Raw genomic sequence first — 22,142 nt, forward strand, 5'->3', positions numbered from 1 at the left:
GTAAAGGGTAGAGACAGAGCGGGACAGAGGATCTGAAGTGGGCTCAGTGCTGACAGCAGAGAGCTGGATGCGAGGTTCAAACTCACAAACTGTGAGATCATGACCTGAGCTGAAGCAGGACACTTAACCAACTGAACCACCCAGGTGCCCCTCTAAGTTCAGTATATTTCAATATTTGTTTTTGTGCCTTTTAAGGTTGTAAGATACTTTGCAAATGCACGGATGCCCACATGTTAGAGTGGCTATCATGAAAAAGGCAAGAGATAGCAAAAGGTGGTGTGTGTTGGTGAGGGTTTATTAGGGATTATATTGAATTATATTATATTGATCAATTTGGGGAATAAATAATAGTATGTCTCCCTACCCTGAACACAGTATTTTTTCATTTAGTTAGATATTGTGTAATTTCTTTAAATACTGTTTTGAGAAGGTCATTAGTATCTCCTCTTCATTATGGATTTTACTAATTTGAGACTTTTTTTTTTTACATTTATTTTTGAGAGGGAGACAGAGTACACAGGAAAGGGACAGAGAGGGAGACACAGAATCCAAAGCGGGCTCCAGGCTCTGAGCTGTCAGCACAGAGCCTGACACGGGGCTTGAACCCATGAACCATGAGATCATGGCCTGAGCTGAAGTCAGATGCTCAATCGACTGAGCCACCCAGGTGCCCTGAGACTTCTTTTTCTTGATCAGTCCAGCTAGATTTAACCAATGTGTTGATCTTTCAAAGATCCTTCTTTTGGCTTTGTTGATTTTTTTTCTATTGCTTTTCTATTCTCTACTTCATTATCTCTATTCTAATTTTTACTTCCTTCTTTCTGCCTCTGTTGGGTTTAGTTTGCTCTTCTTTTTCTGGCTTCTTTAAGGTGAAAATTTTGGTTATCAACTTGTGATTTTTGTCTTCTTAATTTTTTTTGTCTCCTCTATCACTTTTATACTACCATGATTTCCCTTTATTTCCTCCACCTTAATATAAATTCAACTGCTCAGCATTGTTATAAGACTAATGAATATGAAAATAAAACAAAAATTTCTTCCTAATTATCTAAGGCCTTCCATCTAATATGTAGGTCCACTGGAATTTAGTGATATGTGTGTGTATGCCCTTAGAATGAAGGGCATGGTGATCTGACCAGGCACTTCATGGAGACAGACACTAAGGAAGCCTGGGAAGAAATTCAAACTTGAAATAAGAAATGTCAATTTTCTCTCAGAGCAAATGTATGTCCTGTGAAAGGCGGTAGAAAGGTCAAATAGAATGAAAGTGGGAACAGAAAACTCCCACAGAATAATCTCCTAGATCTCATCAAGTGCTCAGAACACTATTTTTTGTCTCACTTAGTGAGTATAGTTAGCATACAGCTGGTATATTATTTGGATAAGCAAACAAATATCGTACTTTCAGAAAAAATAATAGCAAAGCAGAAATCAAACATTCAAGACAAGTTTTTGATTATTCTCTTTATTTCCTTTAGGACATTCAGTGGCTATTAACTGGGTTACTTAAAAGTTATTTCAATTAGGTATCTTTTTAGTCCTTCTTCCATTATTTCAAGTGTTTTAGTCTCAAATACATTCCTTTCTTCTACAAATTTCTGAAAGAGATGAATGCCTCCACCTACACCAAAATAATGTGCTTTGCTGGCCAAAAGCACCCGTCCATTTTGATCTAACAACTGGAGGAATGTCTGGTGCAAAGTATCATAATAATCTGGGTTATAAATGGTTTCTGAGGTGAGAATGAGATCATATTTTTCAAAGAATTCTTCACTGCTTAGTACAAGTTTACAAAACTCAGACCACTCCCCTGAAAAGAACCGACATTTACATAATTCTTGTGCTTTTTTTGATTTCCTGCATCTTTTCACATCTGGTTCGTTGACGTCATTTCCTTCATCTTCCAAAGTAGAGTTAGCCACTACATTGGGTAAAGTCACTTCATCAATCACCATACTGTTATAATCTTGAAAATGAACTTCTTTGGCCCCGCCCTTGAATGCACTTATGCCCAGCAACCCTGATCCACAGCCAAGATCCAATACTTTTTTCCCAGCGAATTTCACTTGGGCCTTTGTGAAATAAGCCAGCAGGTCAAAGGTACATTCCCAGATTTTTAAGCCTCCTTCATAAACACCTGTAATCAGATCAGAGTGAGAAGAACAACTTTGTGAAACTATGTTTTCTCCAGGGAAGTTCTCTTTCAATAAGACAGTTTTCACTACTGAAACATTAACATGCTGGGGACCTGGTAACATTTCTAGGACTTTATTTTCTAACACTTTTTTGTAATCTTCAGGCACAGCATGCTCTTTGGCGAGTCTCATGCAGGGATGTTTTTCATGTGGCTCCAAGTTACTTGAACTGTTAGCTGCAGTGAGTGAGTTCTCTGTGTCTTGAGAAGGAGCTGCATTTCCCACTGGTTTATTTTCCAACAAATGATCCTGAGGCAAGTCAAGCTGTTCTGTAGAACCTATTTTTTTCCTACGTTTACCTTTTTTACTTTCTGAGACCGAAGACTCTGTGAAGGAATCCAGGCCCAAAGCTCCATCTCCAAGGGGTGTTAATTCATTTTCCAGATGGTCTTCTATAGGGAAATTAAATTGAAAAGCCATTCTCTCATTAACTGTACACAATCCTTAAATTCAAAAGAAGATTCTTCAGCTTCTGGATAGAACTCTAGACACATACATAAACCTGCCTCAATTATTCAATGAGTTTTGTTGAGGGTTGGTTTTCCTTTAGCTGCTTATACAGAGATACAAATATTTACAGATATTTCCAAACGACTTCTTAGAGGTCTCGGCTCTTCTTTTGAATTAGCTCTGCAGAAAAAAAGAAAATTGTTACTAAAAAATAAAACGAGGCGTGCCTGGCTGGCTCAGTCCACAGAACATGTGACTCTTGATATTGGGGTCCTGGGTTCAAGCCCCACATTGAGCTTGCTTACTTTAAAATAAACAAAATAAAAAGGTTAAGAAAAGGTAAAATGCCATGTTTGACTAACATTTATCATTCAACAGCCCACCTCTCCACCATACAGCTAGCTACCATCCGCTTCAATTTGCACAATCCTGGCACACGGCGTCTGTATTCCTCTTACCCAAGATGTACAAAGTCGGGTTGCCCAGTGAAGTGGGCAAAAAGGTGCCTGTTTCTACCCCACCGCCCCTGGGGGCTTCGATTCATTTCAGGCTGCAGGTCCGACGTCCACCCCGACCGCAGATGTGTAGTCTCCAAGCCCTACGGGACGCACGGGAGCAAATCTGGGGGCTTCCGCCCCCACCTCCCCAAAGCGCCTGAGTGCAACGCTCCCGGCAATCCAGACCTGAGAACGCTCGCAGCCCTGGAAGGGCCCGTTCGTGGCGCTGAGAAAGCCGGGGCCACGCCAGACCCTTGGGGCGCAAAGCGGGCACCTGTGAGTCGAGTCCTCCGCCGGCCAGACAAGCCCGATTCTCTTCCCTGCCGTGGGCGGCCAGAGCTCACCAGGGAACGCAGCCCGCCTCCTCTCTATGGTACTGGTGCCGGCGGAGAGCTCGCAAGGCCTGCCGGGACGGCGGGCATTTCCGGTCTTGGCGCTGGCGGGACTAGTTTGAAGCTGTGCTCCTGGGCGAAAGATGTCTCAGGAACGCGCGGTCCCGGCGAGCGCCGTTCCTTTGGAAGAATTAAGTAGCTGGTCGGAGGAGCTATGCCGCCAGGAACTGCCGACTGTCCTGCCCCGGCTCCTTATATCCTTCTTTGTCACCTCCACCTGGGGAGGGATGTCGGGCAGCCTTTCTGCGGCCTGGTCACATTCGCCGCCGGGCCGTGTTGTGTTCCTGCAGCCTGAACTTTCTCCCTTCCTCGTGGATGAGAGAGAGGAGTGAAGGAGGGAAAAGAGGGCGGGCGGGGACCATGGCTGCGCAGACCGAAGGCATGCCTCCGTCTGGCACTGGAAGGGCTCGCAGCGGTGTTCAACCCTATGGCAGTGGGTGCGGCGGGTTTTTTCCATGCCTTTGGGTTTTTCTGTATTCGTCGCGTGCAGTTAAATGCAAATACCTTCCTTTGGGGTAACGGGGAGGCTAGTGCTCCGATCTGACCTGTACACTGAGCTCTGACTGCTAATAGGTGGATGCGGTGAAGAGGAAGATCCTCTGATCTCCTGTCTCTAAAATGGTTGGGGAATCGGAATACCTTCCTTAGTATTAGAAATAAAGGATGTAAGTTTGGCCATGGTGTCAGGTCTGTAAAAGAGTTCCAGTCATTAAAAATGTTACTCCTCAGAACTCTTCCAGTTTTGCTGGTTCGAAGGAGTCGCTTCGTTTTGTAATTGGCTTTCACCTGCTGGTTTTGCCATCAGCTAATGCCTCCGTTGTCCAGGTGCGTACGTTTTGTAGTCGTCCTGTGGTTGTAAATGCGCCTGGAATCCTACCCCTCCATGTTAAAAGGTAATTAAAAAAAAATCTTTGAGCCCACCTTCAACATAAAGCCATACTTAAATGAAAAAGATGACCTTCACCTTAGAGGGTCTCAAATTTTTACAACTAAAGCCAAGTATAATGTATTACCGGTAGGTAGAAGTCGTTCACACAGGCAATGGCAAAATCCCACTTAGCGACCGAACCGTTAGTCGTGCATTGCATCCTCAAGAATTTTAAGTTGGGAAACATCCTCCTACTCCAAAACATCTGCTGGGCACGTAATACCTACCAGCCAGGGTGTAATGCTTTGGGGGAACAAGGATAAGGAACACGCTCCTCTTTCCCCCCTCAGGCTTATGGATGACATCAGTAATTGAAGGTCAGCATTCCCACTTGGTTTTGCCTCTCAACCTTAGCGTTCAAAAGAACCTAAAGCTGTTCTTCCCTCAGTTTTTCAATACTTTTCAGCAAATGAAAGTTAAGTTTTTAATCTATAGTCCCATCACCCAGACCTAATTATTCTCATGTTTTGCATTTTACATTATTATTTTCCAGTGTTTACCTGCTTGTCCAGGTAATCATAACTTATGGTTAATTTCGGAAGAGGCTAGAACCTTTTTGACCTTTGCTGAAAATTTTCCATGAAACAAATTCGACCATACTGAGCTAAAATGAGTAGGGGGTGCCGGCGGGGCTCAGTCGTTTGAGTGTCCAACTCTTGGTTCCAGCTCAGGTCATGTTCTTGTGGTTTGTGAGTTTGAGCCCCATGTTGGGCTCTGCACTAATAGTGCCTGATTGGATTCTGTGTCTCCCTCTCTCTCTGCCCCTCTCCTGTGCTCTCACTCTCTGTCTCTCTCTCTCTCAAAACAAATAGGTAAACTTCAAAAAAAATATTTAAAATGAGTAATGCCTCATTTTGATTGCAGCTGTAAAATTCATATATGCCATGTAAGATGTCAGAAGAATCCATTCTTGTATTAGTGTGATGGGATTATAGTTTATTCATTTTTCTTGCTGACATATTCTTTAATTATTTTTATTATGCAGTGAAACATTTCTGACAATTCTTGATGGTATTCAAATGTACAGTTTATAATGCGATTACTGTTAACTTTTGTAATGAACATAGGATAATTTTTGGTCACATATTTGTAAGTGTCGCAATTGGCTAAAGAATCTCAGTCTGACAAGATTGGTAACATAGGTCCACAAGAAATGTGAAAAGAAGGTGGAAGGTGTTGAGTGCCTTTAGACAGGTGCAAGTAAAGTACTGGAGAGGGGCTCAGGAGGAAGAAATTTCTTTCCTGTGTTGGAAACCAGGAACCCCTGGATTATTATAGTACTGTTCCTCATCTGTCAAAAGTATGTCGACTACACATAGGTGGAAAAGACAGTTTTATCCCTGAGCAATTTTGGAAATATTTTCTTGGGTATTTTCATTATATTATAGTTTCTTTACCGAATAACATTACATTTTTAAAAGCAAAGTTAAGCCAGTAAATTGAGTCTAACTTCAGTTTCTTACTGATCATTGCTTAAACTTCAAGGAGGCTACTCTTTAGGTTGATTCTTAGTGAATATTCTATCACTGTGATACAGCATCTTCCTTAATATTTTACTCTATGTATCAGCATTCGGAGAGTTGGATCGAGCATATTCGTAAGTAAAATGATCTTAATTGTTTGATTTACCTTGATATCATTAAGGTCTGAGTCCTATATATCTCAGTAACAGTTTCATATTAACAGCCTCTGTAAATTTCAGTTACTTAAAATGACCAAATTCCCTCAAATTATTTAAATGCTATTTTGGGTGGATACCAAATCTGTTGGTAATGTATGTATAAGCACATTGTAAATTTTAAGTGTTAGTTGTTACCCTGGTTAAATTTACACAAAACATAATCTGCAGTCTGCTTTCAGGGTGACTTTCTCATCTCCATCTCTGTTCTTAATTTTACTTGGCTTGTTTACTTATTCAGTTGGGAGAAGGGATGAATATTTTGAGTTAGCTTATTTACATTTCACTTGGTTGTGGAATATTTATAATTTTCAATCTGTGTTGTCTGTTAGGTTTAATTTTTTTAAGTAATAATTTTTTCCTGAGTGTAAGAGTTCTACATATTCATGTATGAAACATTCAGAAAAACAGAAAAGATAATGGAACACCCATTAATTTGAAATGGTTAGTAAGATTTTGGTATAGAACATTCTCATCTCGATTCTATATATTCTTCCCGGGCTGCTATTCATGTTTATATGTAGTAAGGTTGGGATTATACTATTTTAGAAACTTTTCACTTAAAGTATTGTGAATTTTTTTATGGTTTTAAATGATCTCTAATTATAATTTTGTTTTACTTATTTAAATAATTAAATGATAGCAAATCCTATTCAGTAGATGTACCCACATCCATTAAGTGGTCCTCAATGACTGGACATACAGGTTTTTTTTTTTGTTTGGTTTTTTTTTTTTAGTTTTTGTGTTGTTATTTCAGATACTTAATAGTTTCTCTACATAGACTGTGACATTCTGAAAATGTATGAAGTTCCAGATTAGTACATATTCTTGGATTTGGGGAAGGGGCAATGATCTTTGTTGGCTGATATGACTTAGTCTTCTTACAATTATGTTACTATTTTGCTTTATAGAAATTTTAAAAATTATTGTGGAAATGTTTTTACCTCATATGAATCACCTGACTTTGGAACAGACTTTCTTCTCACAAGTGTTGCCAAAGGTATAGTATTATTATTATTTTAATCAACATACATGTTATAAAAGTGATTTAAATCTAGCTTCAGTTTTAGATAACTCATTTTTAACTGTGGCTCCTTTTTTCCAAATGTATCACACATATTTGAAATATAAATAAGGTAGTAAGAAATAGATCTCATGTGAGAACATGATGGTGTTAGTGTGATCACTAGCTGATAAACACTATTACATTTTTAAAATAGTATAGATCTTTTATTGAAGTTATAGTTTTTGTAGCTAGTTAAAATGCTCTTGTATTTTAAAGCTCTTCAATGAAAATTTGGGATGAGTGATGAAGTTAGAGAAGTATCTTCTCTATGGAGTTTATTAATAATTGTTAAATTTTATTGTCTAGAAAAATGGAGCCCAGTTTTATGAAGGAAGGCTTAGAATAACCAAGAGTAAACACTAAGTTAACCTATTTACATTAATACCTTTTAGATACATATACAGTATACTTTTTGAAAAGCACAGGCAGTTTTCTTTTTTTTTATTTAGGGAATTAAAGGTATTTTGGTGCCAAATTGAAATATTTTTTGAATGGTAGCTTATCTCTTATTGGTATGAATTTCTGAATTTAGCTTTGAGGCAGATAATCATCAAAATTCCTGTTACCCAAATTCACTTGATTGTTCTCTATCTAGAAGTTACTTAGAATTTGTTTTTGGCCACCAGAAAAATATCCAACTGTTATATAGATTAAAATAAGGATGTTGAGTGTTGACTTGCCTTTGGGAAATAATATCCTCTTCAATTTCATTGTGTTGTTATTCTTGCAATGTTTAGGCCTTTTAAAATTGTTTAGAAGAATCTGAGTATTAAGATCTTAGAAGAGCTAACTTTTCACAGACAAAAAAACTTAGTTCTGAGGTCACATACCATAGCCCTAATCCAGGAATGGTATTTTGAGTTAGTCAAGCGGAACTGGTTAGAATACAAGTGAACAGGTAATTCAGCACAAATTCATCATCACTACCAGAAAATACCCTTGTAAATACCCATATGAGTGTTGATTGGTTAAGACTGTCTGTTTTTACTGTGCAGAGGAGCACTTACCTTTGTTAAGTCACCAAAAACTGAACTTTTGAGTGATTTTTTTAAATGGATGTTATTAAATAGATTCAAACCACAGAAATGGAAGATAAATCAATATGAGACTTTTTTTAAAGAGATTGTATTATATGAATACTTTATGTATGTATATAAAAACATATATTTTACTTTAGTGAGTGCAGTTGGTAAGCTAGATAATATCCCATGGCTATTAGTAGTGAAAATTGCCATTTATTTTTTTCACTTTTAAAATGTCTTTCCCTTTCTCATGTTTTCGTTACTCCTGTTTATAATGTGCTTTGTTTTTACAGACTGTGAAATCATTTGATGACATGATGTCCGAGTTAACCAGTCAAGCCAGAAGACTGTCAAGCCATAATTTAGAAATCCAGACCACTCTAAGGAGTATTTTACAAGTATGTCAAATATATTAGAAAGGGTATCGAGGAAGAGCTTACGCAGTGTAAGAATTTTTATACTGATATTAATTAGTTATATATCCTTTGTGTAGTGGTCCAATGCTGGAATTAAATTTATAGAATTAAAGATAGGAATGCAAAAAATTTTTTTTGAATTTTTTTATACAGTTTCATGCTAAGTAAACATCAAACTTGTATAAGATGACAAATAAGATAGCATGCCCTACCTATAATTTCAAAGTATATATGGAGGACACCTGCTGTATGCTTTGACGTTGGGGGTTAGGTTTCAACTTTTTTTTTTTTTAGCCAAATGACTAGCCGGTTGTCCCAGTATTCATGGTGCTGGTAGACTGAAGTTCAGTGAAAGGAGGAGCAGAGTGTCCATTGTGTTCACTGCCATATCCCTAGTACTCGGCATATTTCTGATATCTTTATAGGTTTGTGCACAAAAACATACTGTGAGTGAAACCTCTTCCCTTATTTCCAGACAATGGTGCAGCTCTTAGCAGCTCTGACAGGATGTGTTCAGCATGTCTGTGCCACACAGGAACCCGTCGTTCTAGAACATATTCATAGTCTTCCTTCCTCAGTCCTACATGTAATCAAAAGTACGTTCGTACATTGCAAGGTGAGTAATGAGTCTAAGTATACTTTAAATGGCCTAGAATCCAGGCAAAACGGCTCAAGAAAACCGTGTTTGTAAATAGGATTTTACATATTAGACTCTATTATTGGAATAAACTTTTCCATAGAACAAGGAACCATGAACAGGCATACTTCATTTTATTGACTTTGCAGATAGTGTGTCTGGCAAGTCTGTTGGTGCCATTTTTCTAATCTTTGCTTGCTATGTGTCTCTCACATTCTGGTAATTTTTGCAATATATTACAAATGTTTTTATTATATTTGTTACGGTGATGTGTGATTAGTGATTACGACTTGCTGAAAGCTCAGATGCTGGTTAGCATTTTTTAGTAATAAATATTCTTTGATTAAGGTACATACCTTAATACCTTGTTTTAGACATAATGCTATTGCACACTTAATAGATGACAGCATAGTGTACACATAACTTTTATATCCACTGGGAAACCAAAAACTTTATTTAACTCACTTTATTGCAGTGGTCTGGTACTGAACCTGCAATATTTCTGAAATATGCCTATCTGTAAATATTTGTTTCAGAGTTAGGTGGTTGTTAATGTTGTGAATCTTCCTATTAGTTTTGTTTTCATATTTGCAGGGTCTTGGAAGTCAGAAATCCTATTTTAGGGGTGCCTGGGTGGCTCAGTTGGTTAAGTATCCCACCTCAGCTCAGGTCATGATCTCGCAGTCCATGAGCTCCTCATAGGGATCTGTGCTGACAGCTCAGAACCTGGAGTATGATTCAGATTCTGTGTCTCCCTCTCTCTCTGCCTCTCTTCCACTCACACTCTCTCTCAAAAATGAATAAATGTTAAAAAAAAAAATCCTATTTTATACGTGCCTGCGTCTCTTGAAGTAAACTATTTATAATGAATGGTCATTAAACATTTGTTTAATGAATGAATATATGATTCAGTAAACAGCACTAAAGTTATGAGCTCTGATAGAATGTGTTAAGGTAAATTTGGCTCTTGAGCTTTTTATGATGTGTTGTTTATTTTTATTTGTGATCAGGATAGTGAATCTGTCTACTCTGGGCATTTACACCTAGTTTCAGACCTTCTCCAGGCTCTTTTCAAGGAGGCCTATTCTCTCCAAAAGCAGCTAATGGAACTACTGGATATGGTTTGCATGGACCCTTTATTAGATGACAATGATGATATTTTGAATATGGTGATAGGTAAGTGAAGAAAACGTCCTACTTAGTATATGACATAAATTGACTAAACTGTATATCCATTCAGTTATTGAACCCAATATTGTTTCTGATGATTCATGGCATCTTATTATATGTAAAAAAAAATCAAATACTATCTGATAAATGTTTAATCTTCTAAATTTTAGAGTTTATGAAATTGGTATGTGATGCCTTAACGTAGATTTGTATGTTCCTTCAGTGTTTGCCATACATGACTTTTCCACAGCGATTAACACAAAATGTGCAACTTTATACCATCTAAAGTAGTTTAGATTTTGAGGCAGTAGCTTTTAGACTTTTTAAAGCATTAACTCAGTAGGAAATGAAGTTTGCATTTCTTCCCAGAACACATCTGGTTACATATGTATGTGTATGTTTGTAAATGTGTATGAATGCACGTTTATTTATTCTATATAAAATAAAACCTGTTTTATGTGTTTGATTTTTAAAGAATTGCAGATTGCTACCTCATAATTCTATCACTCACCCAGAGTTTGAGAAACAGTTATATAAGGGCAAAGATTGCGTGCAGAGATAAGTTGGTTTTGTGCAGTATACAGGAGGGCCTCTTGGTCTGTAACAGACCACCTCAAAATGAGTGGATTAAAACAGCTACTGCTCTGTTTATTCTCAGTTTTGTGAGTCAGCAGTTTAGGCTGGGTTCGGCTGGGACAGCTTTCTCTGCTCCCCATGGCGCACCGGGCTCGCTTGTGTTTCTGAGGTCAGTGACCTCACGCACATCTGGCTTTTGGCAGAGGCAGAAGTCCCAAGCCATCCCTGTGTGGTACATCGTCCAGGAGGACAGCCCAGGCTCGGTCATCAAGAGAGGACAAGCCCTACTGTGCAGGCACTTTTTATGTCTTTGCTGTCCTTATAGTTATTATCCTATTGAACAAAGCAAGTCATGTGGCTAAGCCCCAGATCAGTGTAGAAGGAAACTGCCCAAGAGTGTGGACACAGAAAGGGAAGTCACTGGTCGTTTTTAGAAATAAAATGGAAGAGTAGAAGCTTTCCTTAAATACTGTGCAGATTTGCTTTCATTCTTCCCCGTTGGGTGTTCTTTCCTTTGCAGCTTATTTTGTCATTTTGGATTAGAATATCTATAGAATATTTCAGTTATAATAGGGCACAGCTTTTATTTCACTGAACATTTTAGTTTTATTTAGATAATTTAGTTTTATTTAGGTAGGTGTAAATGTCAAAAATTAATTTTCCGTAATTTATAATTTAAAAAAATTTTAGTGTTTATTTTTAAGAGAGAGAGAGAGAGAGACTGAGTGTGAATGAGGAGGGGCAGAGAGAGAGGAAGACACAGAATCCGAAGCAGGCTCCAGGCTCTGAGCTGTCAGTGTAGAGCCTGATGTGGGGCTCGAACTCATGAACCGTGAGATCATGAACTGAGCTGAAGTCAGATGCTTAACCGAGCCACCCAGGTGCCAATTTTTCGTAATTTATAAAAACCATAAATTAAAAGTGTGATACTTATTTTTAATAATTATTCTAAAAGTTTTTTCTAATTGCATTAACTAATTTAACAAACGTCAAAATTGTTCAGTAGATACGTTTAAATATAGGAGAAATTCACCCCATATGACATTTGAATGTCCTAAGAGTTCTGTTATCTTTTTTTGTAGTTATTCATTCATTGTTGGATATCTGCTCTGTTATTTCCAGTATGGACCATGCATTTCATGCTAATACTTGGAAATTTATAATTAAGTAAGTTGTTTTTCTTTACTTTTACTTTTTGTAATATATTTTCCATATCCCAAATCTTAATTATTAATCAAGCTTTTAGATTGCGTTTTAAAACATTTTTGTATGGGTATGTACAAATAATGCTTACTGACACTGCTGTCTGATAATTCACATATTGTATGTACATGTAGCTCCCAAACCAATTTGGACTTCTCTGCTGCTTCTAAAATTTAAAAAAAAACAAAACAAAAAACAACTCTGGTTTCTCTTCAGATCATATAAATCTTTCGCCTTTTAAAATTAAAAAAAAATTTAGACTTTGTTACTAGTATTTTGGAAATAATGGGCCATGGGCCTCAACCACTTGACTACTGCTACTATTATTTAACCCATCAAGTGTTTTATTTCCAGGCTTAGATAAATAGTCATAATTAGAGGTAAATATAATTCCTTTGTTATATGCCTTTGAGTTGTTGAAGTTTAATTCCACTTATAAAGTAATTTTAGCTAGAGTGTTATGAAGGGTTACCAGGGAGAGTACCCATCAGATTCTCTGGGGGTGGGGGGTGGGGAGATAGAATTGAGATGTAAAAGTGGCTAAGAATCTCTACTTAGTACACATGCATAAAACAGGAAAGGTCAGTATAGTATTTTTAGGTCTTGGATGCTCCTCTTGTACCACCAGGGGGTTACTGATTTGCAACAAGTAAAGGTGCAGTGGTTAAAAGTGTCAGCCCAGAGCCATACTGCATGTGTTTGAATCCGTTCTAAGCTCACTTCCTCTTCCTGAACACTTGGGCAACATGGTTAACTTCTCTGAGCCTTAGTTTGCTTATATGAAAATGGGAGTAATAACAATAGCATCTTCTTGGTGGGCTTATAGTGAGAATTAATTTGAGTTTATCAATATGAAATGCTTACAACTCTGCATGGCACATAGCAAGTGCCCAGTGAATTACCATATCACCATCATTATCAATATCTTCTACTCTTGTACCCTTCCAGTTCATTTGCTAGCCAGTGTTCAGTCTGATCTTTTGAAAGTGTAAATTCGATCATGTCACTCTACTGCTTTAAATCCATCCCATTTTACTAAGAGATACAACCTAATCCTCCCTGGCCTCCGCCTTCTTCATCAGCTCATCTCTGCTGCTCTCTGCCTGCTCTTAGTTCCTCAGACCAAACTCTCCCATCCTGGGCCGCCTCACGCTCTTCCTTCTGCCTGGGATGCTCCTCTCCCATTCTCTACACCTAGCTGACTTCTGCTTATCTTTCAGTTCTTGGCTTAAGTGTTACATCCTCATGATAGCTTTGATATTCTCACCCTAAGATTAAGTTATTTCAGGTCTCTGTTGTAGCGCCCTGGATTTTTCTATCTCAGCATTTATCACAACTGTAATTATTCTTGAAATTATGTAATGTTCTTTCTTGTGCTAGACCAGACATTCCGTGCAGGCAGGGCAGAGAGTGTGTCTCCATTCCCTTCTCCATCCCCAGAGCCTAGCAGAATACCTGGAACGTCTGAGTCCAATTAACATTTGATAAGGAGCAATAAAAAGTTAGCCACTCACTAAGCTAACACGGCAGCTTCAGAGGTAGCATCAGCACATGTCTGATATATATGATCCATTGTGATTTTTACATGTTACTTCAAGTCCTATTTCTGGGGTCCTATGTTACTTGATGTATTACTTGTGATTGTTTCCTTTTATTCATTTAGGCAGAGCCTTAAGCACCAGTCTGCTATAAAGAGTCAGCTGAAGCACAAAGATATAATTACCAGCTTGTGTGAAGACATTCTTTTCTCCTTCCATTCGTGTTTACAGTTAGCTGAGCAGATGACGCACTCAGATGCACAGGTAAAATGCAGTCCAACAGCACATTGGACAGTAGCTCTTTTTTCTTTGGGCAGTTACTAAATCCATTTGAATCTATGGATCAGTTTACCCTAAAGGATTTTAATTTATTTTTGTTTTTGTTTTTGTTTTTTTTCAATCCAGGATTATTTACAGCCCATGATTACTTTTCACTCCAAACTTTGCATTAGACTCCTGCCTGCTCTTATTCCCTCCTGAGTCTAATTGTGGCCTTTATACGTAATGACTGGTTGTTCGAGGCGCTCTCTTCAGAATCCTTTCGTGCTTTTCTTCCCTAGGACGAAAGCCTAACTCCTTAGTCCTGTACTTATTTAAGGTCATCTTGATACAGCCATTGCAACCTGTAAGGATGTGGTATATAACTTTCCTGTGCATATGCGTGTTTCAGTGTTCTCAAATTGATGTGCGCTTACATTTATTTTGATTTCGAGAGTTATAATGACCCTAAATTATAGTATTGATAGTAGTCAGGACCTAAGAGTTATATGTAATAATTTCAGTGGGAAAATGAGTTAAATATTTCTTCCTTAAGGTGACAGTAATCTTCTTTCCTGTTGTAGACGTGCTACCTGATACAGGCAATTCCTTTGTACCTATGCCCTTTCCTGCCCAGCCTTCAGGTGGGTGGGTGTGTAAGGATTCATCTCTTTCCTAAGCACCGGTTGCAGTTCCTGGGGCATAGATGATCTGGATAGACAGGCCCTAGGGGAGGATGGAAGTTTGAAAAGGAGTTCTGAGGTTGGTAAGAAGGAACTGAGAAGTGGCTTTAGGAGGGGGCTAACCTTTTCCTTCTTGTTTCTCTTTCTCTTAATCGTTCTCCCCTTACATCCGCTTTCCCCCTTTCTTTTCCATCCCCACTTCTGTCCTTCTAGTGCCCTTGCCAGTTCCCCTCCCCTTTCTATGAGGACACATTTGGTTGGGCATCTTGTGTCAGTGGCAGGAAGGTTGTTCTCTCCACCTTTATCCTCAGCTCCTACCTCCTCTTTTCCCAGTTTCCTGCTTGTTTAACTTGACCCCCCAGACTCTCCAGCTGGTGCTGGGAGAGTAAGGTTAGACAGAGATGCTGGGACAGGAGAGAGGGAGGGCCCCAGCACAGTTAGTGGAAGAGAAACGAAGTCCTGAGGGTGCCTGACCAGGGTGGCTGTCTGCACACAGAGTATGTAAGTTCAGTGTTTAGAAACAGCTTGTATAAAGAAGTCAGAGAATTTAAATTATAAACTTACCTGACTGTCCGAGCAAATTTTCATGTATTTCCTTGTGAAAATTTGGGACTGATAAAGTGACTAGCTCTACTCACTGCCAGAATGGAGCCTGAGTGGGGGTCTCCATTCTGAACTTAAAATTCTGGTCAGCAGCGCCCTCTGCTGTTCACCATTGATATTTATTGAGGAATCGACGGATTTATATTAAAGTCCTCGAAGCAGTTTTCTCACTTTGTTTTCAAAACATGAAAATAAAACCACCAGATTTAATAGCTAATATACTATTTATGGAAGCATACAGATATTATCAGTCCGTATGTCACATTTCTTGTGCTGCATAAATTACCACAAACTGGGTGCCTTGACACAACAGAAATTTATTCTCCCACAGTTGTCGAGGAGAGAAGTTCAAATGTATCAGGAGGACCATGTTCTCTCACCGGCTCTAGGGTGGAGTCTGTTCCATGCCTTCCCCTTAGTTTCTGATGTCACTGACATTTCTTGGCTTGCAGCCCTATTCCAGGTATAACCTCATCTTAACGGATTATATCTCTGATGACCGTGTTTCTAAGTAAAGTCACGTTCTTAGGTACTGGAGATCATGACTTCAGCATATCTTTTTAGGGGACACAGTTCAACCTATAACAGTTCCTAAGATTGATACTTATTTTCTGGTAAGTATCAAACAGGGTTTCAAAAAGAGAATATCGTATTAGATTTTTTTAACGTATAGTTAAATGAATTAGTTTTTCTCTAAAGATAGGGAAATTTATTTGTAAGGCTCATAATTATATATAAATTCAATTTCTGCTATAAATGCTACTTTTGTGTATATAATGCTTGTAAAATTTGTATTTAGAAAATACACTGTTTTACATATATATAGCTTACTCTAAGTATATAAATATAAAGTACTTTATTTTTAAATGAAGTATAGTTAACTTACACTATTTAGTTTCTGTTGTACAGTATAGTGATTTGACATTTATGTGTATATTGTGAAATGCTCACCGCAATAAGTAGAGTTACCATTTGTTACCAGGCAGAATTATTACAAGGCCATTGATTATATTCCCAGTGCTGCACCTTTCATCCCTATAACTTTTCATTCCATACCTGGAAGCCTGTGCCTCCCACTGACCTTCACCCTTTTTGGTCATCCTCTTACTCCCCCTCCCCACCCCCACCTCTGGCAATCACCAGTTTGTTCTTTACACATATAAGCCTGTTTTGGTTTTGTTTGTTTTGATTTTTAGATTCCACATGTAAGTGAAATAATATGGTATTTGTCTTTTTCTGACTTACTTCACTTGACATAATACTCTCTAGTCCATCCATGTTGTCCCATATAGCAAAATTTCATTTCTTTATTGTGTCTGAGTAATAGTGTTGTATATATATTTATATACTACTAGATCTTCTTTATTCTTTCATCTGTAGTTAGAGACTTAGGTTCCTTCCATATCTGGGCTATTATAAACAGTGCTGCTATAAACCATCAGGGTGCATGAATCTTTTTGAATTAATGTTTTTGTTTTCTTCAAAAACCCAGATGTGGGATAATTGGTTGTATGGTATTTCTATTTTTAATTTATTTGAAGAACCACCATAGTGCTATCCACAGTGTCAGTACTGATTTACATTCTCACCAACAGTGCATGAAGCAGTTTGTGTTCCCAACATGAGGGTTCCCTTTTCTCTGTATGTTCACCAGCACTTGTTATTTCTTTTTTTTTCTTTGTTTTGATACTACCCTTCCTGACAGGTGTGAGGTGATATGATATCTTATTGTGATTTTGATTTACATTTTTCTGATGATGAGTGATGTTGAGCATCTTTTCACGTGCCTGTTGGTCATCTCTCTGTACGTCTTTGGAAAAGTTACCTATTCGGGTCTTCTATCCATTCTTAGATTATTTGGGGTTTTTTTTGGTGTTGAATTGAAGAAGTTATTTATGTATTTTAGATATTAACTCCTTATTGGCTATATCATTTACAACTATCTTCTCCCTATTCAGTAAGTTGCCTTTCATTTTGTTGATAACAAACATGTACTTTTATACCTATATGCCAGTGTTTAACTTTATTGCATGCTGGATTTAGATTTTATTAGTATTTTTGTTTTACTTAAAGAAAGGTTGCTCAATATTTTGAAACACTGAAAATGACCTTCCTTATATCTTCACCCCTTCTTTGTTGACATTGGGATGCAAATTTTTTGTTTTGAACTATTCAGTAAATCAAGATGGGATAATCAATTGTACACTTGCTTTTGAAAATGTCCAAATAAAAACTCTAGATTTAATTAATATGCTAAGTAATGAAGGAAAACTAGATCCTTCAACCAAACCTGTATATTTCCCTTTGAATGAGAAAGAAAAGTCGAAAGGCGAACATCATAAGTAATATGTCACTGGCCATTCATTTCATAAGCATTTCCGGAGTGCTTATTCTGTTTAAGTTAGATTTTCTGCCTTGAACAGTTTATAGTCTAGGTCAGGAGGAAAATAAACAGGTAATTATAGAATAGTGTTATCTTTGGAAAACTAGGTGTTGGCTCATGGGACTAAAGGTAGGAACCCAGTTGTGAAATCAGGGAAGATTTCTTGCTATATGACATCCAAGGTTAACATTTCTTTTTTAATGTTTATTTACTTATTTTGAGAGAGAGAGAGAGGGAAGGAGTGTGCACGTTGGGAGGGCAGAGAGAGGGGAGAGAGAATCCAAAGCAGGCTCCACACTCAGCGCGGAGCGTGTCACAAGGCTTGATCTCTCACCCCGTCTCACAATCCTGAGATCATGGCCTGAGCTGAAATTAAGAGTCAGACACTGAACCAACTGAGCCACCCAGGTGCCCTGAAGCTGAAGATTTCCCATTGAGTTTCGGGGCACTGGGTGGCTCAGTTGGTTAAATGTCTGACTTCTGCTCAGGTCATGATCTCATGGTTCGTGAGTTTGAGCCCCACATTAGACTTCGTGCTGATAGTGCAGAGCCTGCTTGGGATTCTCTCTTTCTCTGTCTCCCTCTCTCTCACTCTGTCCTTCCCTGACTTGCCCTCTAAGTAAATAAAAGTTAAAAAAAAATTTTTTTTATTAAGTGTATTATAAGGTCAGTTTAGATTCATCTTTAATTTCTCTGTTTTTAAGCTTGCATAGCACTCTGTAAGAAAATTCATGTTTGTCATTATCTGAGGAAGGTGAATTTTCATCTGAACTATTTCTGCTGAGGACATTACTGTTTCCATATATTTTTAATAAAGGTCAAAATGAAGGGTCTTAATTAATCCATTTCTATTTTGATTGGTTTAAGATTTGCTGTATTGGAAAGGAATCCAACATAGTCGGTTAACATTAAAGTTAATACATGTTATTTTGTATGAAATTATTCTGAGAATTAAAGACAATAAGCTATCTGCTTGGCTTAAGTTTTATGGTACTGATTTAAGCTTTTGGATAATACTGTGTATTACACATTGGAATGACAAAAGAACCACAGTTATTGAGTTAAGTCGCCCGAAGTGTCAGACACTGTTTAAACCTCAGTATAAGCCACACATTGCAGCCTCATGGAGAGGTTTAATAACTGTCCCCAATACTTGGTAGCTGTGATAGGGCTAGGGTTTCGATCCAGGCAAGATGGCTCTTGAATCCCTCCCTCCCCTGCAAGCACACAGCTGTCCTGGCGTTACCCAGCATTGTATCGTTTTACAGATGTAATACGTACTCCCAAAACCCTCACACTAAATACGTAACGTGAAAAGTGAAACCCTACTTCCATCCTCTAGAGAGAACTATAGGTAAAGTTTTGATTTTTTGGGGCTAGGAAACAAATAACATTTTATAACATTTTAAAATAATAATAGGATTATATACATGTTGTTTTGCAGCTTGATTTTTTACTTAATTACCTCAGGGCTTTCTATGTCTGCGAAGATAAATCTACCCAATTCTTTTCTTTTTTAAATTAATTACTTTTAAGAGAGAGAGCGAGCAAGTGGGAGCAGGGCAGAGAGTAAGGGGGAGAGAGGATCCCAAGCAGGCTCTGCAGTGTTAGCATAGAGCCCCATACGGGGCTCAGACTCCTGAGGTGTGAGATGATGACCTGAGCTGAAACCAAGAGTCAGCCATTTAACTTGACTGAGCCCCCCAGGCGCTCCGCCCCCAATTCTTTTATTGATAGCGGCGCCCCTGTGCAAGCTAGTATTTCTATAGAATCTCTTTCTAGAAGTGGAACTGCTACTGTGTCAAGGGAATCCAACCACTTTAGCTTTTAATAATAATAATGCAAAGACTATTTTATGCTTCCATGAATGGTAGAACTAAGTGTGTGTTACCCTGCTTCAGCAACTTTTGGATATTATCAGTCTTTTTTATAGTTGTTTGTAACCTTCCCCCTTTCCCTTTAAAAGATATGTAATTAGGTTATAAATTGAATTTTTTCAATATTTATTGGCAACTCGTATTTTCTTTTCTTTCAACTGACATGAGAAGTTTTTTTTTTTACCTGTTTTCTTTCATATATCATTCTTTTATTGGTTTGAGACTTTTTTCTTTTAATCATCTGTTGGCCTCCATATAGCAAAGACTAATAAGTATTTAAATTTCTTTTACTTTCAGATCAACCAGGACTAATTATTAATCTATTATAAATTAAAATTTCTTGCTATTATAAATTAAAATTTCTTTTTGGTAGAGTTTAGTTTTTTGAAATATCTTTATCATTTAGTGTTTATGTTGCTCCTAATAATTCAGAGAATAATAATGTTTATTTGAAAGATGTTTATGCTCTGTTTATTAAGAAATCTCAAATATTGTCTCATTTGTGTTTAGCTAACATATTATTCTTTTCTGATTATGCTTTTTTCCTTTTTTGGAACAGGATAATGCTGACTATAGATTATTTCAGAAAACACTCAAATTGTGTCGTTTCTTTGCTAACTCCCTTTTGCACTATACTAAGGTAAGGCTTATTTTTTAAATGTATAAATGTGAAATCTATAATAAATTATAAGCTGTCCTGTTTTTATCATTCCTGCCCCAAAAACCAGTCTGTTGTTTTGTGAAGAATGTGTTTTATACGTTTTTAAAAATATTGTTATTAAATGTCAAACATCTGTTATATCATTTAAGTTGCTACCATCATCATATTATTATTTTTATTTGATTCTCTGGAAAAATTATCTTTAAGTATAAATACAAATTAGAATTATTTCTAAAAGCACAAAATATTCAGAAGATAATTCAGTTTGGCTTTAAATACTGTTTATAAATTGGTTTCACTATATTTCTAAATTTATTAATAAAGTTGAAATGTTCAAAGCTGTATAATAATTTTAAGACGACTTGCATATGTGGGAGTTCTCAGGGTCGTGGTGGTAGTTGAAGGTATCTGGATGGGGGAGGTAAGTCATCAAGGCAGGTTATTTGGAGAGAAGAGCAGAGAATGCTTACAGCACCTGGTCCAGGAAACTTCACTAATAATACATATGGGTGATTAAAAAAAAGGCAACTGTTGTCTGTGTTGAATTTGTCTTTAACTTTGTCTTCCTCTCTTTGGAGGAAAAGATGAGGGTCTCCAGTGACCGTTGATTGTAGTCGGGGCTCCACGCATTGCCAGCGCATTGCCCCCCTGTTGGGTGTGTGCTGCCTGAGCTGGTCCTCAGGGCGCGAGCGCTGGGTTTCCTGCAGCTGGCAGGCTGTGTACTGAAGTGACAGGGGCCCATGGTGGGAGGGTCCTGGCGCCAAGGGCACATGATGGGTAGTTACTCATTTGGTAATTTGCTTGGTGTGCAGGAGGCAGAATTACACCTAATCATGCCATTTTTAATCATTTCTTTTCTATGAGGAATTTTTAATTTTTAAAAATCAATCATCAGCTTTTTTTCTGTATCCTGTAATACACCAGGAATGATTTATTTTACTTCCTGAGAGGTAACCTTGTCATAAGGAGCTTTCACAACTGGACTTGAATCCTAGCCATGCCAGTTTTTAGCTGTGTGACTTGATCAAGTGACTTGATACTTTAGCTTTAGCTTTCTGTTCTGTGAAATTGGGATAATGACATATAAGATCTTTGAGAGGACTAAAATAAAGTGATATATACAAAGTCTCTTGCTACATGTCTACTGAGCACTTAGTAGGTTCCCAGTAAGTGATTGCTGCTAATTGTGGTTGTAGTGACAGCTTTAACAGTAAATTAGGTGCTTATTAGCCTCATCCTCCTTGTTGCCCTCATGCAAGAACCTTTTTTTTTCTTTAATGTGGCACATCCAGGATTTTATTTTATTTTGAATCCTTTGGGAGGGGATATGTGTTAGAAAAGCACAGTGCATACAAAGAATGAGTAAAATTGTTTTATTTTAGGAATTTCTTCCTTTACTCTCTGATTCTTGCGGTACGTTGCATCAGCTTTATCTTCAGATACACAGGTAAGAAGAATGCTATGTGATCATCAAAATGTAACTGTCATTTGAACCATGCAGAGGTCAAGCGGACGCCATTTAAAATAAAACATTCGGGAAGTTTATAACTGCTTGCTTAAAATAATTAGATGTGGAAGCTTTTAAAGAGTAGGTTCCATGCGAATTTTACTTACTCTTAACCAGTACCTTGTACCCAAGTGATGGATAATTGGTATGGTGATAAATACTAAAGGCAAGCAAAACAAAACACAAAAGCAAAAACAAAAACCTGTTTAAACATGGATACATTGTTCTTTATCTTTGTAAATTTTTATTTTAACTAATGTGAGATTTAAGATGAATTAACTCCATCTGAGGGAAAACATTGAATTACAGAAAAATATCATAATTTAGATAGTGGCTGAGCGATATGTGAAAGTGACAGAACCTCCAAGGAGCCCTCAGTTTGACACTACAATACTCTGTCAT

General features: G+C 37.6%; 2 protein-coding genes across 8 annotated transcripts in view; one reads left to right on the forward strand and one right to left on the reverse strand.

Annotated features, from left to right (window-relative positions):
* Positions 1-1,449: 1,449 nt before the first annotated feature.
* Positions 1,450-3,513, reverse strand: METTL18 (methyltransferase like 18). Of its 3 annotated transcripts, XM_029933066.1 has the most exons (3): positions 3,104-3,408; positions 2,495-2,825; positions 1,450-2,137 (listed from the first exon to the last, which is right to left on the reverse strand). In XM_029933066.1, exons 2-3 carry the CDS (start codon positions 2,613-2,615, stop codon positions 1,503-1,505), a joined length of 756 nt encoding a protein of 251 aa, XP_029788926.1. In that variant the 5' UTR covers positions 2,616-2,825; positions 3,104-3,408; the 3' UTR covers positions 1,450-1,502. The 3 variants fall into 3 exon arrangements, with proteins under 3 accessions (XP_029788926.1, XP_029788925.1, XP_029788924.1); XM_029933065.1 differs by lacking the exon at positions 3,104-3,408 and adding an exon at positions 3,417-3,513 and having other exon boundaries at positions 1,450-2,825; XM_029933064.1 differs by having other exon boundaries at positions 1,450-2,825.
* A 70-nt stretch (positions 3,514-3,583) lies between these two features.
* Positions 3,584-22,142, forward strand: part of C3H1orf112 (chromosome 3 C1orf112 homolog) — a 42,316-nt gene continuing 23,757 nt past the window's right edge. For 3 of the 5 annotated variants that reach the window (XM_029934993.1, XM_029934994.1, XM_029934995.1), the window contains exons 1-10: positions 3,584-3,728; positions 6,020-6,059; positions 7,052-7,140; positions 8,522-8,626; positions 9,120-9,260; positions 10,292-10,457; positions 12,110-12,194; positions 13,894-14,032; positions 20,132-20,212; positions 21,616-21,680. In XM_029934993.1, the coding sequence (XP_029790853.1) occupies positions 3,618-3,728; positions 6,020-6,059; positions 7,052-7,140; positions 8,522-8,626; positions 9,120-9,260; positions 10,292-10,457; positions 12,110-12,194; positions 13,894-14,032; positions 20,132-20,212; positions 21,616-21,680 (1,022 nt within the window). In that variant the 5' untranslated portion in view covers positions 3,584-3,617. Of the gene's footprint in view, positions 3,729-6,019; positions 6,060-7,051; positions 7,141-8,521; positions 8,627-9,119; positions 9,261-10,291; positions 10,458-12,109; positions 12,195-13,893; positions 14,033-14,614; positions 14,671-14,751; positions 14,789-20,131; positions 20,213-21,615; positions 21,681-22,142 lie in introns of those variants that run through there. The other 2 variants (XM_029934997.1, XM_029934998.1) reach the window with 2 other exon arrangements.

Source organism: Suricata suricatta, chromosome 3 (genome assembly GCF_006229205.1).
Source record: "Suricata suricatta isolate VVHF042 chromosome 3, meerkat_22Aug2017_6uvM2_HiC, whole genome shotgun sequence".
NCBI classification, from domain to species: Eukaryota; Metazoa; Chordata; class Mammalia; order Carnivora; family Herpestidae; genus Suricata; species Suricata suricatta.

What these genes read in the sequence shown, in the direction of transcription:
- METTL18 (XM_029933065.1), bottom strand. Translation starts at nt 2,615, where the DNA reads ATGGCTTTTCAATTTAATTTCCCTATAGAAGACCATCTGGAAAATGAA.